General features: G+C 38.9%; 1 protein-coding gene across 9 annotated transcripts in view; it reads left to right on the forward strand.

Moving 5' to 3' along the window:
* MYCBP2 (MYC binding protein 2) overlaps positions 1-17597 on the forward strand; it is a 300098-nt gene that overhangs the window by 43092 nt on the left and 239409 nt on the right. For all 9 annotated transcript variants that reach the window (XM_036296929.1, XM_036296926.1, XM_036296920.1 and 6 more), the window contains exons 2-3: positions 5216-5291; positions 13474-13689. In XM_036296929.1, the coding sequence (XP_036152822.1) occupies positions 5216-5291; positions 13474-13689 (292 nt within the window). The remainder of the gene's footprint in view (positions 1-5215; positions 5292-13473; positions 13690-17597) is intronic.

Genomic DNA, 17597 nt, shown 5'->3' on the forward strand with positions numbered 1-17597 from the left:
AAAATTAAAAGAAAGATGACAATTCCTGACCTTTACTTGTGGTAAATAAATAATAAAAAATATAAAGCACATATGTACATACGTCAAAATGACGGAACTTTTTTTTTTTTTTTACAAATCGAGATGGCTATGTAACCATGAAACGATGTACATCGAGTCCGACGTAACCCGAGGACTGCCTGTACCATTAATTATGGTGTTTTTTTTCTTTCTGACATGAGCCTGTTAATCAAAATATGTTCTATACTGGGAGTCGTCAAACTAGTCCACAGACCAAATCAGCACAATTCCTGTTTTTGTATGACCTGTGAGCTAAGAAAACATTCTCCCAGAAATAAAGTGTGCTGTCTATGGCTGTTTTTATGCTGTAAAAGTTGAGTAGTTGCAACAGAGATTCAATGGTCTACAAAGGATAAAATATTTGCTATCTGATCTTTTACAGAAAAAAAAAATATTTGCCTTTTCCTGCCTTAGACCATAGACTCAGGAATTTTTAAATTTCTCATTGCTAAGGCAAATTAAACAAAAGATTGAAACCCATGGCTCTGTGGTTGAGCGTTGACCTATGAACCAATAGGTCATGGTTTGATTCCTGGTCGGGGCATATGCTTGGGTTGTGGGCTTGATCCCCAGTGTGGGGCATGCAGGAGGCAGCTGATCAGTGATTCTTTCTCATCACTGATGTTTCTGTCTCTCTCTCCCTCTCCCTTCCTCTCTGAAATCAATAAAAATATATTTTAAAAAAACACCCTCATATTCCTGAAGTTCTTTGAATTTGGATTTACTAAAATCCTAGCATTTTAGAATTAAAAGGAATCTCAGAGATAATCTCCTTAATCTTGTTATTTTCCAGATGAAGAAACAGATTCAGAGAGAGGTTTTACAATTAAATTATGACTAATTTTTGTTTTGTTAGAAAACAGATTCAGTAGTAATCTGGTAGAGAAACTAATGAACTAATCATGGAACAACTTGCAAAATTCATTGGTCCTCATATTGCAGAGTGTTTGGTTTTCCTTAAACAGTGATTGTCATTATGAATGTTCCTTCTTTGGCATTTTTAAAGTAAACATTTTAAAATAAATATTTAAAGCATGTTAATAGCCTTTGCCTTTCATTACTACACATAATTCTTTCAAATCTCATGGGTATGGGGTTCTTTGTATGAAAAGACTAAAAAACTTATAGGATCAATTCCAGACATTCTTCATTAAGCTCCTATTTGATAGAGGATTTAAAGTGCTAAATCACCAGAAATTCCAAGATGAATTGTTCATGTGTAAGACTGCTTTCTAGAGTTTTTCTTTTATCCATTCTCAGATATTATGAAAAATTTATTTAAGCTTAGTTTTCAAATGCAGTCATGTTATGGGATCTTATCCTATCTAATAAAGAGGGAATATGCTAATTGACCCTCATGCTGTTGCAAAGATGGTGGTGCCCACAGCCAATAAGGAGGGAATATGCTATTTGACTGCCCCGCCCTCAAAGATGGCAGTGCCCACAGCCAGTAAGGAGGGGATATGCTAATTGACTGCCATGCCCTCAAAGATGGCCACACGCCTGCCTCCAGAGTCCCCCAGTCCCTTAGCCCCCAGTCTCCTAGGGCCACCTGAGGTTCAGGCAAGCCTCAGATGGCGGCTGCCCAGCCACCCAGGGCCACCGGAGGCTCAGGTAACCAGGGCTGGCTGAGGCTTATGCTGCTGGCAGTGGCAGCAGCAGAGGTGTGATGGGGGCATAGCCTTCCCCTGATTGCCGGGTCGCCTCTCGCCCCTGAAGGCTCCCAGACTGTGAGAGGGGGCAGGCCAGGCTGAGGGACCCCCCCTCCAGTGCATGAAAATTCATGCACTGGGCCTTTAGTACTACTAGTAAATAGCATTTTTATTTTCTAATGTTGAAATGAGTTTTCATTATATAATGTTTAATTTATTGCTGGCTCTTTTTGATAGCCCTCTACTTCTAAAACAATCCAAATCAACAACACACACAGTAAAATTAATTTCTGGGGATTTGGGAAAGCTGATTCTTCAGCTGATCTATATTCAGGAATTAGTAGGTTCAGTTTTATTTAAATTGTTATAACTAATTAAATGTAAAATGCATGGAAAGAAATCTATCTTGTAATTTGAACATTCAAGAAGTCCATTAAAGCCCGCCTGGTGTGGCTCAAGTGGTTGAGTGTCATCCCAGGAACCAGGAGGTCACAGGTTCAATTCCTGGTCAGGGCACATACCCTGGTTATGGGCTTGATATCCTGTAGAGGGTGTGCAGGAGGGAGCCTTCCTCTCATCAGTGTTTCTATCTCGCTCTCCCTCTCCCTTTGTTCTCTCTGAAATCAATTAAAAATTTTTTGAAGTCTATTAAGCAAGGCAGATAAAAATATTGATGTATACTGGTGAAAATTTAAGTTCATGATAACTAGGCTTCAGGAAATTCATCTTAATTTGGATTTATATATTCGTTCCTCTGACAGTTCATTTTGAGTGAACTTTGATGCTTTTATAAATTGCATAAAAGGAGCTAACCTTTTAGCAGTTACATACTCCTGTTGCTCAGATAACTGATTTCACTCAAGTAAACTTTAGTATAAAGGGAGGTTGGTTTCCTAAGTCATATATGAGAAATATTTTCATTAATGTGTTTGTTCATCTAATATTTCTTGAACATCCATGATGTGTCAGACACTGATGCAGGTGCTAAAAGTGTGGAGTTGAAGTAGGCATTCTTCATGCTCTCACATTACTCGTAGTTGAATAGATTATGTAAGCAGGTATGTTTGCTCATGTGTAGCATTTGATAGCTGTTGGTCACTCTCTTTACTTTTGTAGCTTACTCTACTGAGGAAATCTCATTCACATACATGGTTTCCATTACCTTTTTTGCACCACAATCTGCATAAAATAATTCTATGGGTAACTCCTTAATGTACATTTCTGGCTAGATATCCTTTAATGTTTGTTCTATCTATGGATCTATCCTTGGTTCTCTCCTTATTTACTCTTTGTGTAAGGCTCATAGCTATAGCTCTGAATTTTCTTTTCAACCCTTTCTTTCTCCTCCATCCTACTTTGTCTTTCTCAAAATAGTATTGGGTTCCAGGTACTTTTCTGGGCAAAGAGCTAGAGTAATAAAAAAGAAAGACATGGTCTCTGCACTCTTGAGGCATACAGGTTGTGAGGGAGTGATGCATTTAACAGATAATCCCATACACAATTATATTTGTAGATTACACAATGAAACACAAGTACAAAATGAAATGAGGGTGTGTATTAGGGAAACTAACCCAGTCTGGGACATTCCTGAGTAAGTGACTCATATACTGGGACCTCAGAGAATAAGAGTGGTTAGCAGGGAATGTGGGAGAGAATCCCAGGTAGAGGGAGAACCTCTGTGAAAGTCCCTGAAGAGTTTAGCCAGTCCAGACCATTGAAAAAGATGTCTTTGTGGCTGGAGTATGAAGAACAAGTTGGAAATGACTGCAGAATGAGGCAGGAGAGACTGGCAGAGGTCAGATATCCGTAGAGGAGCTTTTAAGCCTTCATTTCCTTTAGACCAGTGATTCTCAACCTTCTGGCCCTTTAAATACAGTTCCTCATGTTGTGACTCAACCATAAAATTATTTTCGTTGCTACTTCATAACTGTAATGTTGCTACTGTTATGAATCATAATGTAAATATCTGATATGCAGGATTGTCTTAGGCGACCCCTGTGAAAGGGTCCTTCGACCGCCAAAGGGGTCGCAACCCACAGGTTGAGAACTGCTGCTTTAGACTTTATCCTAAGAGAATCGAGAAGATATTAATAGAGTTGTTTGGTGTGTGTGTGTGTTGTTGTTGTTTTCTATGTTTTTGGTGTGTTTTTTTTTCATTTGTTTCTTTTTGTCAATAGTTTTAAGTGGGGGAATTACCTACTCAGATTTGTGTGTTAAGAAGTTGGCTTGCGTTTTTAATGTGAAGAATGGAATGAAGGGGACGCAAATATCAATGTGCAGAAATGTGTTATGATGGTTTTGCAGTGGTCCAGGCAGGATGTGGTGGTGACTTAGATTATTAGCTTAGCAGCAGTAGGGACGTAGATAGATTCAAGAACTGTATGAGATACAATTGATAGGATTTTGTGATTATTTTGGTTTATGGAGTGAAGCTGAAGGAAGTGTCGAGGAAAAAATTTACATATGCTTGTTCACATCTATCTTGTTAACATTTTAGAATCTTCAAAAGCTTTTTCATTAGTTAAACATCTTCAAAATCAAATCCATTTTTTTCTTTAGCAAAGTAATTCTTCCTTTTGACTTCCATACTTTTGTGAATGACATCCCTGCCTCTAAATGACTTAGCCTTACTACAGCTTCCACTAATTGGTTACCAAGTGTTATGGATTTGAACTCTGTATCATGTAGAGTCTCTTTCTTCTCCTCTTCCTCCTCCTCTTCCTTTCCCCCTTCTCCTCCTGCTTCTCCGCCCTCTTCACCTTTTGTCTTTATTATAGCAATAGCACCCTCTTGCTTTTTATCCAAGTCTCTGAGCTCCTTGAGGGCAAGAACTGTCTTTTTTAATCTTGTATCTAAATTTAGTACCTAGAAGTGTGTACTTCAGCATGATAGACATAAAAAATATTAAATGAAATTAAAATAAAATGTTTTCTTTGAGTCATATTTCTTCCACTCTAATTCTCATTATTTGCCTCATTTATTTTTTCTTTCTCAGCGTCATTTAGGGACTTCCTTTTGCTTATAAGAATAATTTGGCCTCAGGGCTGTGAGGTAATGAAAAACTGGCTGCTGGATGTGAGAAGTCTATGAGTTGGGGTTTATTTATAGTAATTTGCTAAAAATGGACTCCTGGCCATTTTTGCACTGTAGTCCTCACTACTACAAAGAGCAGATTTTTCTGGGACGGGAACATAGTTGATATTTATTAGCATTTCCATGTTAAATAAAGTTTAAAAACCTCCATTTGATGCCTTTAAATTTTTTTAAATTTTATAAAACTATTTGCAGAATTCAAGTCTTTTATCATTTCCTGTGTATTGCTTAGATAATCTAGTATTGTGTTATTTCAATAGCTACATTATATGGTAGTATCTTACTGTTTCATAGAAAGAAAGTTTGTAGGATACAGATTTAAGTCTCTACTTTGGAAGTACCTATTTTTAATAGCTTTGTATATCCTAATATTGAACTTTCATAATTTTTCCCCGTTTTTGCATTTTTAGGAATAAGAAAATTTTAAATAAGAAGAAGTTGAAAAGAAAACAGAAGAGCAAATCAAAAGTCAAGACAAGAAGCAAGGTAAAACTGCTGGCAGTTTATCAGAAATAAGGAATTTTTTTATGTAGTAATTTGAATTACAATGCCAAGATTAAAAAGGTGTGAATATAATTAGCACACCATTTCACATCTCTGTGTTAAAGTAATTTTTTAGAAGCCTCTTAGTATTTAATTACACTGCTTAGCTTCATATTTCGATCAGTAGCCTAGAAGTTAATAACTAGATCCTGAAAATTGTTTATTATTTATTCTTATTTTTGATTTGGGGGAAACATAACCATTTCTCTTCTTTCTTACACTCTGACTACCTGTACTACAAACTGAGTAAAATTGGCTCGTGAGTTGGGACCTGAATTTGGGTTCATCATATGCCTATGCATGTGTCATGAATTAGGGAGAATCTTGGTGCATCTCTATTGCTCTGAGATTCTTTTGACTGGGTGGCAGTGCAAAAGAAAATGCAATATAGAATATTTTAATTAGGTGGGATCTTAGCAATCAAAGATCTCATTTTCTACCTAATACAAAACTCTTTGCTATAAAATTCATCTAGTTTTTTTTTGCTGAAACCGGTTTGGCTCAGTGGATAGAGCGTCGGCCTGCGGACTAAAAGGTCCCAGGTTCGATTCCGGTCAAGGGCATGTACCTGGGTTGCGGGCACATCCCCAGTAGGAGATGTGCAGGAGGCAGCTGATCGATGTTTCTCTCTCATCGATGTTTCTAACTCTCTATCTCTCTCCCTTCCTCTCTGTTAAAAATCAATAAAATATATTTAAAAAAAAAAAATTCATCTAGTTTTTTCTTAAACATTTTCAGGGTCCAGATTCTGCTTTCTATATGAGTCTCTTTTCTTTTGAACAGTACTAAGAAGCCTAGACAGGAGGAAGAGAAGAGTCATAACTATGATTTCTGAACAGCTCCACTTTTGGTTAATATAGCTTAGCATGGCCTGTATATCATATTTAAGTTCTAGAGACAGTTTCCTGCTCTTTCCAATTAGTGTTCTTGCTATTGTAACTGAGAGAAATCAACTTTAAAGTAGTAAACAAACAAAACACTTCCAAAAGGATAAGGGACAAAATTTATTTGGTGGCTCTATCTTGAGACAGAGATGGATTCAGGGATTAAATAATTCATCAAATCTATGTCTTTGTCTCTTGCTTCGGTGTGGGCTTATTGCCTGTGGCTGAGCACTAAGGCTGCTGGCAGCTCCATCTTCATTTTCTTTGAGCAAGAGACATCTCTCCTACTGGTTCTAGCAGAATGTCTTGGGTATGATTTTTTTATTAACCTGTATTATTTACATTGGTGTTGGAGATTAGGTACTTTGGTTAGAGGTAAGCACCCCAATGAGCAGGCCATGTGGAATGGGAGAAGGGTTACCCTAAGGAAAATGTTGCTGGGTGGGCAGATAATATATTTTCACTCTGTCACCTCTTACTACTTCTGCTTTTGAGATAGAAAAGTGGAGAGCATTCTTAATATACTTACTATATATATATATATATATATTAAAAACAATTAACAGATTTATATTCATTTAGATTTCCAACCTCTACCCCTTATCCACTTTTTGGATTTATGTGCAGAGTCATAGTATGGGAATCTTGAAGATCTTTTTAAGTTCTTTTAAGCTTTCATTTAGTGATATTCCTAAAGGTGGTAGTATATGATATCAGGATAATGTGGGATAGTCAAGGTTTTTTTGTCCCTTTCAATTCTGTCTCTATCTTTGTGCCCTTTGTAATTCTCAGTTCTTGTCTAGCTTCAGGTTTTATATCTGCTATCGCCTTTATAGGAGCAACTTGTAATAAGAATGATATAAAAATGCATTCTTATATTCCTCAAATATTAATTGCATACTGACTATGTGTAGGTATTATGCTAGATATTTGGGATAGGAAGATAAATAAGAAACATTTCCTACTTATGATAAACATATAAAATAGTAACATTTTTTTAGTCTCCTTGCCCTCTGTTACTGTTTTTGGACTATTTTTCATCCACCTTCTTTTTAAAAAAGTTATGTAAAAAATGCCAATGGGCTTTTTTTCCATATTTTTTAAAAACAAGTATTTCTTTTCAGCTAAACAAATAAACAAAAAATCCATTTATCTATACTACCATATCTCCTTTCTTACTGTCATTGACCCCTCTACTAGTATTTTTCCTCATCCATTAGCCATGTCCTTTATTTAATTCCTTCTTATTCAGTTTAGTTACCACAGTTGTTGGTTTTGTTTTTTGTTTTTTAGAATAACTCTTGCTTAATTAATCTACAGTATTAGTTCCCTATGGCTGCTGTACCAAATCACACAAACTTGCTGGTTTAAAACAATGCAAATTATCTTACAGTTCTCAAAGTCTGAAGTTCAAAATGAGTCTCACTGGACTAAAGTTAAGATGTATGTAAGGCTATATTCCTCTGGAGTCTCTAGGAGAGAATTCTTTTTTTTTTTTTTTTTTTTAACCTTTTCCAGCTTTAGAGGCTGCCTGTATCCCCTGGAAAGCTTAGCATTGCAAACTCAAAGCCAGCAATGGTTGGTTGGGTTTTCTCATGCTGCCTCACTCCAACACTTTCTCCTTCTTAGACTGTCCTGACACCCTCTCACATTTATAAGGACCCTTGTGATTAATTGGATCCGCCCAGGTAATCCACATAAATCTCTCCATCCTAAGATTTAATTTAATCGTGTCTTAAGGGCCCTTTTACCAGGTGAGGTAACATAGTCACAGGTTTCTGGGATTAGGGTGAATACATTTTTGCAGGCCATTATTCTGCCTACCACATCTTCCTTTCCTCCATCTATATTTGTTGCATCCATCTTACAAAACTCAGTCTTATATGAATTCAGCTGTTTTCTCTTCTCCTTCAGATGAATATCATGTGCTGCTAAGAGAAGTTTAAAAAAGAGTTTATTGGTACCAGTACATGTTCAAATGAACCTTCCATAGCCAGACTATCTTCTTATTTTTTCTGGTCAATTAGGTCTTTCATTTCCTCCTATTACTATTTCAGACCTTTGCCCGTCTCCTCAGACTTCTGATAAATCCTACCCTCTAGCAAATGACTTTACTTTTTTATAAGAGAAATAAAATCCATTACACAGGAAATTTCCTCACCATCCTGCTTCAAATGGTCTTAGGTCATTATCTTAGTAGCAGAACCTGAGACTGGGATTTGAAGTGTACATTTTAGTGAGTTTTGAATGATACAATCAAGGTTCAGAAAATTTTCATCATCCCTGGGAGTTTCCTCTTCCTTTGCTGCATTCCATTTCTCCCTGAAGCCCTGGATGTAGGCAACCACAGATGTATTTTTTTTGTGGTTATAGATTATTTGTCATTTTCTAGAATTTCATATAAATGTGATCATACAGTGTGTACTTTTCCATATCTGGCTTCTTTCCCTCAGGATAGTGATTTTGAGTTGTGTACATGTTGTGCATATTAACCAGCTTAGTCTATTTTTTGCTGATTAGTTATCCCATTATATGGATATATCCTGATTTGTTAATCCATTCACCCTTTTGACATTTACATGTTGTTTCCAGTTTATGGCCATTGCAGATGAAGCTTTTATGAACATTTATCTAGTAGTCTGTGTGAATATATGTGTTGGTGGGTTTTTTTTTTTGGGGGGGGGGGGTGGTGGTGTAAATATCTAGGAGTAGAATGATTAGGCAGTGTTTCCTTCCATGACTTGCCAGAGGATTCAGAAGACCCAAAGCAATTTATACTAATGACTAAGACTTAGTACAACAAAAGGTACATACACAGTAGGCAGCAGGAAAAAAATGTTTTGAAGGTGTCTAATGAGTTATGGCACAGGTTTCCTAATTTTTCCTTGGACATGCTTCCTCTTAGGCAGTGAACTACAGGGGTATGTGTAGAATGTTTCTGCCCAGGAAAGCTCATTAGAGTCAGGATCCAAGAATTTTATGGGGGTCTGGTCATATAGTCATATCCTGCTGTGCAGCCAGCATGGTAAGTGAATCTCAGGTGATATCACATAGTATATCACAGATTGAAACTCAGGTTCAATCTTGATATTTGTACAAAGCAATAGGACAAGCCAGAATCATCAACAGCTAACAAAGAAAACTCTAAAGACCACATTCCCAAGGATTTACCAAGGATCAGTCATGGTTCCCTTGGAGAATTACAAGGAATAAGAAGTCATACCTGCAATGTTAACTCTTTCCTCACAGGAGTACAATTGCTGGAATTTATTGTAAGCACATGTTTAATTTTATAAGAAACTGCCACACTTTTTCCAAGGTAGCAGTATCATTTTACATTCCTTTTAGCAATGTGTGAGAGATCCAGTTTCTCCACATTCTCACCAGCATTTGTTATCACTGTTTTTTATTCTAGCCAGTATGATAGGTATGTTATATATAAATAAATAATTTTGTTTTAATTTATATTTCCTAATGGCTTATGATATTGAACCTTTTTCTATGTGCTTATTTTATTTGTCTTCTGTATATCTTCTTTAGTGACATGTCTGTTAATGTGTTTTGCCCATTTTTTTGACTGGATTACCTGTTTGTTTTTTACTGCTGAGTTTTGAAAATTCTTTGTATATTCTAAATGCTAGTCCTTTGTCGGGTATGTGGTTTGCCAATATTTTCTCCCAGTCTGTAACTTTGTTTATTTTTAATCCTCACCCAAGGACATGCTTATTGATTTTAGAAAGAGGGGAAGAGGGGATGGGGGGGGGGGAGAGAAAGAGAGAGAACATTGATGTGAGAAGAACATCTATTGGTTGGGATCAAACTTGAAACCTAGGAATGTGCCCTGACCTTTTAATATATGGGATGATGCTCCAACCAACTGATTCAACTGATTCACTCTGACCAGGGCTCCCAGTCTGTAACTGTAATGTTATTTTAAAATTACATTTTCAATTATTCACTTCTAGTATACAGATATATTACTCATTTTTATATAGAGAGCTGGTATCCTGTGACTTGGCTAAATCTACACCTTATTTCTAATGGCTTTTTTTTTGCAGACTTCTTAAGATTCTTTAAGCATCTTCTGCAAATAAAGGCATTTTGTTTTCTAGAAGATACTTTCTAAGTATACTTTTTATTTCTTTTTCTTGGCTTATTGCACTGGCATATCTGGTACAGTTTTGAATCAAATTGCTTAGAATAGATATCTTTGCCTTGTTTGCAGTCTTAGTTTGCAAGCATTGTTTTTTACTGTGTTAGCTACGGTATGCATATGGGAAATTACACTGCTTTTCCAGTGTTGAGCCAACCTTGATTTTGGGTTATCATGATGTGTTACCTTTTTATATATTGTTAGATTTGGATTGCTAATATTTTCTTTTTCAAATATCTCTAGAGGACATATTCACATATTATGTCTCAATTAACATTAGTACATTTTTTATTTAATAAAGAGTTTTTCATTTTTCACCAATTATTTTTTTTTTTTTTTTATTATTTTAATTAAATCTTTATTGTTCAGATTATTACATTTGTTCCTCTTTTTTTTCCCCCCATAACTCCCCTCCTCCCAGTTCCCGCCCCACCCTCCGCCCTCACTCCCCACCCACTGTCCTCATCCATAGGTGCACGATTTTTGTCCAGTCTCTTCCCGCATCTCCCACACCCCTTTCCCCCCCCAGGAATAGTCAGTCCATTCCCTTTCTATGTCCCTGATTCTATTATAATCAACAGTTCATTCTGTTCATCAGATTATTTATTCACTTGATTCTTAGATTCACTTGTTGATAGATGCATATTTGTTGTTCATAATTTGTATCTTTACCTTTTTCTTCCTCTTCCCCTTCTTAAAGGATACCTTTCAGCATTTCATATAATCCTGGTTTGGTGGTGATGAACTCCTTTAGCTTTTCCTTATCTGTGAAGCTCTTTATCTGACCTTCAATTCTGAATGATAGCTTTGCTGGATAAAGTAATCTTGGTTGTAGGTTCTTGGTATTCATCACTTTGAATATTTCTTGCCACTCCCTTCTGGCCTGCAAAGTTTCTGTTGAGAAATCAGCTGACAGTCGTATGGGTATTCCCTTGTAGGTAACTGAGTTTCTTTCTCTTGCTGTTTTTAAGATTCTCTCTTTATCTTTTGCTCTTGGCATTTTAATTATGATGTGTCTTGGTGTGGTCCTCTTTGGATTCCTTTTGTTTGGGGTTCTCCGCGCTTCTTGGACCTGTAAGTCCATTTCTTTCACCAGGTGGGGGAAGTTTTCTGTCATTATTTCTTCAAATAGGTTTTCAATATCTTGCTCTCTCTCATCTTCTGGCACCCCTATAATTCTGATGTTGGTACGCTTGAAGCTGTCCCAGAGGCTCCTTACACTATCCTCGCATTTTTGGATTCTTTTTTCATTTTGCTTTTCCGGTTGGGTGTTTTTTGCTTCCTCGCATTTCAAATCATTGACTTGATTCTTGCGCTCCTCTGGTCTGCTGTCGGGAGTCTGTATAATATTCGTTATTTCAGTCCGTGTATGCTTAATTTCTAGTTGGTTCCCCAATATAAGATCGAGGGTCTTATTAGTTTTCTTGTAGATCTCATTAAGTTTATCGACGGCTTCTAAACAGTTCTTGAGAGACCTTAAAAGTGTGGTTCTGAACTCTATATCTTCCATTGACAATTTTGTCCTGTTTCTTTGTCTCCGCATTTTGTTATGCTTCCTTGGTGCACCCCCTAGTGGTCTTTGTTCACAGTCTTATAGTTAAATCTTGATTGTTGTAGCTAATTCCAGGGAGGGTTTGACCTCCAGGCCAAGTGGCTATGAGAATCAGCTGTGTCAGCAGTGAGAGAACTTCTGTCCTCTAGGGAGGTGCTAATCTGGCGTTTGCCTGAGGCTATCCGGCAAATGCCTGTGTGCAGGGCTTGGGCGGGGCGGGTCGCACAGGATCAACAGGGTGGGCCGGAGAGAGCAGTTATGGCGGCTCTCAGTCCTGTCCCCAGGGGCTCTGCCTCTCTGAGTCCCAGCTCCCGCTGCAAAGCTCGGAGAGAAAGCTGCACTCGCTCTGACCGAAGCCAGACAGTCCCGCTTCTCCCGTTTGAGTCAGGGTCCCTAAAGACTCGCCTGTATCTGGAGCTCAGAGTCTGCGACTCCCTCCCGATTGAAAACGCCAACCGCGCCCTCCGCCGCCAGCCCGCTCCGCGCACTCCGCACCTCAGAATTTGACTTCAGCACTGCGCCTCCTCTTAGTGTCCGCATGCGTTTCTCTTTCCTCCTAGTTGTAGGACTTCCACTCAGGCAGCGTTCCTGTGGTTCTGGGTGATGTCCCTTCCGTTTTTTGGTTTCACTTTTGAAGTAGTTGTTCAAAGCAGCAAACTCCGGCGTTAACCTATGCCGCCATCTTGGTTCTCCTCTTCACCAATTATTTATGGAAGAAGTATAGCATTTTTTGAGATCAAGTGTTTTTGGTACTTGAGTTATCATTTTATTTATCTTGCATACTTCCTAGAAATACTCTAATTATTGGAACTTGTATTTGTAGAATATCTTAAACCAATTGTCTGTATATTTATAATGTAAATGTTGATATAAAAGAGTGGTTGTGGTCTGCTGAATAAAATGCTGGGAGAAGACAAAAATTATTTAATTTTAACGATTAAATTACTAAGCATGTGATTTTTAGTATTTATCAAGACTGATAGCAAGGAAACAGCTTTAGGAAAGTGTATGTTCATAATCTATAGTTTTCATAGTATTGCCACTATTTGAATGAGAATGAAATTTGAAGAATTAACTAAAATTAAGGGTTTTTCTTTTTAGCCCTAATATCTGTTTAAATCCCTATATCTACTTTTAAAAGAAATAAAAATGTAATACAACATTTGTGGTAAGTTATTGAGACTCTACAATACATTTGGTGTCTCTTAGAAAAGCCCCCAATTAATGTCCTTTGAGACTATAGCAGTTAAGCTATATTGGCTCAATTCCCATCATGGGATAATAAGGTATTCCTAAGTTCTTCACCTGCCCCTTTCTAGCCCTTGTCAAATTGGTTATTGCTGTGTTACTCAGAAAGTAATGAAGTATAGTAGAAAGGGCACTATAAGTAGATTTAGATTATTTTTGCTCTGCCAATTATGTGACTTCTGAAGGTCATCTAGCATGTCTAATTCTAATATTTTTATTTTTTTATTTAAAATTAGAATTGATGATGGAAAGGAATATGAAATTGAAGTATTATATCTTGTATTTCAGTCTGAAAACTTGGAGAATACAGTAATAATACCAGATATCAAACTACATAGCAATCCTTCTGCGTTTAATATTTATTGCAATGTACGCCATTGCGTTCTGGAATGGCAGAAAAAGGAAACATCACTGGCAGCTGCATCTAAGAACTCTGTTCAGAGTGGAGAATCAGATAGTGATGAAGAGGAGGAATCCAAAGAGCCCCCTATCAAGCTTCCAAAGGTAAGTCACTAAATTCCACTTAGATGCATAATGTATGGGTGTCTTGGCTATTACACATATATTTGCATTGCTAAAATACCTTGCTTTTTATAAGATTGTGAACTAAAAATGAGGTGGCTTAAGAGTAAAAATAGGTTTGGAGCAGATCAGGAAAGCTCTATGCAACTTTAGAACTGGAGTGCTAACAAAGTTAATAATTGGTAACTCAAGGGAGCACTTGGAAAAACTAGGAAAGGGAGATCAATAAGTTGGAGTCTATACAGTGGAAATGGTGCTTTGAAGGCATGGAGTCATTGCTGATGGAAGTGGAGATCTGAGCCTGTAGGCTGCCATTATGGTGGGCCCAGAAGAAGTGCCAGCTACCACAAAGCCAAGAAAAGCCTGGAAAGCTGGGGTTGCTGCCCGCTGGGGAGGGAGCTCTTGTACATGTGCACATTTTTATTTTTCTTGAAATAGAACTGGAAGGGCTCCTGTCCGTGCAGTACCTGAGCTGAGAGCTTTTACCTTTTTTTCCTAAGGCTGTTGTTGTACTCTTGCTATTCTGGCTCCCTTGCCTAGGAAAAATTACATATGAACCAACAAAACTTTCACATTGTTCCAAGATTGCTCCCTTATTTACCAGAGGCATGTAAGCTAATTGATGTAATAGAAATAGGTACTATAGTAGAACAAACTATTCTTAAAGTACTCTGTTCTATTAAAGTATTGGTATATTTCAAGACTATAATTTTATAAATATATTTTTTTCTTTTCTGTATAGTAGGTGTAGTTAGTAATTCTAAAAAGAATGGGCAAAAATGTAAACATTTAAAAACTGTACCTTTGTCATAAATGATGTATGCATCTGTTTTTTCTAAATACAGACATTTTAGAATGATTTTTTTCATAAATGATTCATGTATGTTGTCCTTTTACCAAACTAATACCTTAAGACTATGCCTTGAAAATGTCTTTAAATGTGCATATGGCATCCTATCTAATAAAAGAGAAACATGGTAATTAGCCGTACATCCGCTACACTTCCCATTGGCTAATCTGGGCGATATGCAAATTAACTGCCAGCCAAGATGGGGGCTGGCAGCCAGGCAGCTTGAAGCTAACATGAGGCTTGCTTGCTTCAGTGACGGAGGAAGCCAATGTTCCCCACCTGCCGCTGCCGGCCTCTGAGCTTGCAGTTTGAAACATTGTTACAAATATAGAAGCTAAACAAAACCCCAGAAACCTGCTTTCAGCCAGCAGGGATCTCAGAGCTGGAGTTGATACAGTGTTTCGATTATAGAACCCAAACAAACCAGATACCTGCTTTCAGCAGCCGAGGCCTCAGAGCTGGAGTCAAGCCTCAGAGCTAAAGCTGGCCCAGAATAAAAAAGAAAAAAAGGAGCGGTTGGGAGCTTCAGTCACCAACCTGAAAACAGCCCTCAGCCCCTCACCCAGACTGGCCAGGCACCCCAGTAGGGACCCCCACCCTGAAGGGTGTGTGACCAGCTGCAAACAGCCATCATCCCCTCACCCAGGCTGGCCAGGCACCCCAGTGGGGACCCCCACCCTGATCCATGACACCCTTCAGGGCAAACCAGCTGGCCCCCACCTGTGCACCGGCCTCTATCCTATATAGTAAAAGGGTAATATGCCTCCCAGCACCGGGATCAGCGGAGCCGCGAGGCCTCCTGGCACCAGGATCAGCGTGACGGGTCAGCACCCAAACCCCCTGATCGCCCTGCGGCTCTGTGTGTGACAGGGGGCGGGGCCACAACCTCCCTATCCGCCCTGCTCTGTTCGTGACAGGGGAAGGCGCCCCAACCCCCTGATCAGCCCTGCTCTGTGCCTGATAGGGGGGAGCTCCCCAACCCTCTGATCACCCTGCGTCTCTGTGTGTGACAGGGTGTGGCGCCCCAAACCCCCCTTCCCCCGCGGGCCCTGCTCTGTGTGTGACGGGGTAGAGCCATAACCTCCCCATTGGCCCTGCCCTGAGTGTGACAGGATGCGGCGCCCCAACCCCCTGATCTGCCCTGCTCTGTGTGTGACAGGGGGCGGTGCCTCAACTCCCCTATCGACCCTACTCTGTGAGTGACAGAGGGGAGCTTCTTAACCCCCTGATGGGCCCTGGTCTGTGCGTGACAGGGTGGAGCTCCCCAATCCCCTGATTGACCCTGCTCTGTGCGTGACAGGGTGCGGAGCCCCAACCCCCCTGATGGGTCCTGCTCTGTGTGTGACGGGGTGGCACCACAACCTCCCCGTTGACCTTGCCTTGAGTGTGACAGGGGGCGGTGCCCCAACCCCCCAATTGGCCCTACCCTGAGCGTGACTGAGGGTGGCATCGCAACCTCCCGATCCGCCCTGCTCTGTGCATGACAGGGGGCGGTGCCCCAACTGCCCAATCAGCCCTGCTCTGAGCCCGACCAGGGGCTGCACCTAGGGATTGGGCCTGCCCTCTGCCACCCAGGAGCAGGCCTAAGCCAGCAGGTCGTTATCTCCTGAGCGTTCCCAGACTGCGAGAGGGCACAGGCCAGGCTGAGGGACCCCCCTCCCCCCCAAGTGCACAAATTTTTGTGCACCGGGCCTCTAGTATCGTATAAATATTTTATTACTTGGAAATAGCAGCTAAGGTACAACCTGTGTTTCTGATCTGGTTTCTTTCACACACTTCACGGTGGATATTTCTAAGGGTATCACTGTCCTTAATTATTACTGTTGATTTCTTCTAACCTTATTCTCAGCACATGACTTGCTTCCTATTTCATAGGGTAATAGAGGTTTGTGACTTTCCTCATTCAGCCTCTTAACAACCATCTTCAGGTGTCCTTATCTCTTCTCTTTCCCTTAGTCCCTGTCTCTTCAGTGTCCTTAATTGTACCTCCTCCAGTAGCTTTTTTCTTCAACTTAAAACAAACTGGCTCATCTTTCCATGTGAACCTCTCCAGTTAGAGATCCTGGTCTCTAATTCTTATTTCTTATACTTAATTAGGGGAGGTTGGGGAAAAATATATTGTTAATTTAGGATATGAGGCTATGTAATATACTTTTGATAACAATTCTATTCTGTGTGTGGGTAATTCACACTGTACTATAATTACCCAGCTTAAGTTTAGCATTGGGAAGGAAAATAAAAACACAGAGAAATCTTTCACACAGATCTTCAGATTTTGAACAGTAAGGTGTAGTTGAAATGAAAAGATACTGCACAGTTGAAAACAACCAACCCTTAGAATGGTTTTAATGAGTATTAAAAAAATAAAATACCAGGCTTTTTTTAAAATAGTTGAAACTATAAAAAGATTCTGAAACTATAAAAAGATTCTAAGTCAAAAGGGATCTTTCAAAGAAAATCAGATAATCCAAATAATTAATAAAGAGTTTTTCATCAAATACTGATCCATCAGGAAAAAGGGTATACAGATTAAGAACATGGGGAGTAGAGTCAAACTGCCTGGGTTCAAACACTCACCATTAAACATACTAGCTGTGTGAATCTGGGAAAGTTATTCAACCTCTTTGTGCCTTAGTTTTGACATGTATGAAATGGGGATAATACCTACTCATAGAGTTGTAGTGTGAAGATTCTGTGAATTAGTAAATGTCAAATGCATGCCTGCTCAATAAATGATATCTGTGGTTATAAATATCAGGTTAGGTACAAATAAGAAAATGTGTAGGTGCAAATAAATTTTATTACTTTTCAAGGAACTCTTCATTTTATTAGGAAATACTTTATATCCAGGGAAATGAAGCTTCTTGTATGCCCACCACTGCCACTACACTAATTCCAACCCCCATTAATACTTTTTAGACTACTGCCATATTGCCTAACTGCTCTAATCTCACCACTCTCTCATGGATCTGTCTTAACTAACAACCAGTATCTTTACTAAAAAATAGAAGTTTGAACAAACTCCTTTGTTCAAAATCTT

This window comes from Myotis myotis, unplaced genomic scaffold, assembly GCF_014108235.1.
Source record: "Myotis myotis isolate mMyoMyo1 unplaced genomic scaffold, mMyoMyo1.p scaffold_m19_p_3, whole genome shotgun sequence".
Taxonomy (NCBI): domain Eukaryota; kingdom Metazoa; phylum Chordata; class Mammalia; order Chiroptera; family Vespertilionidae; genus Myotis; species Myotis myotis.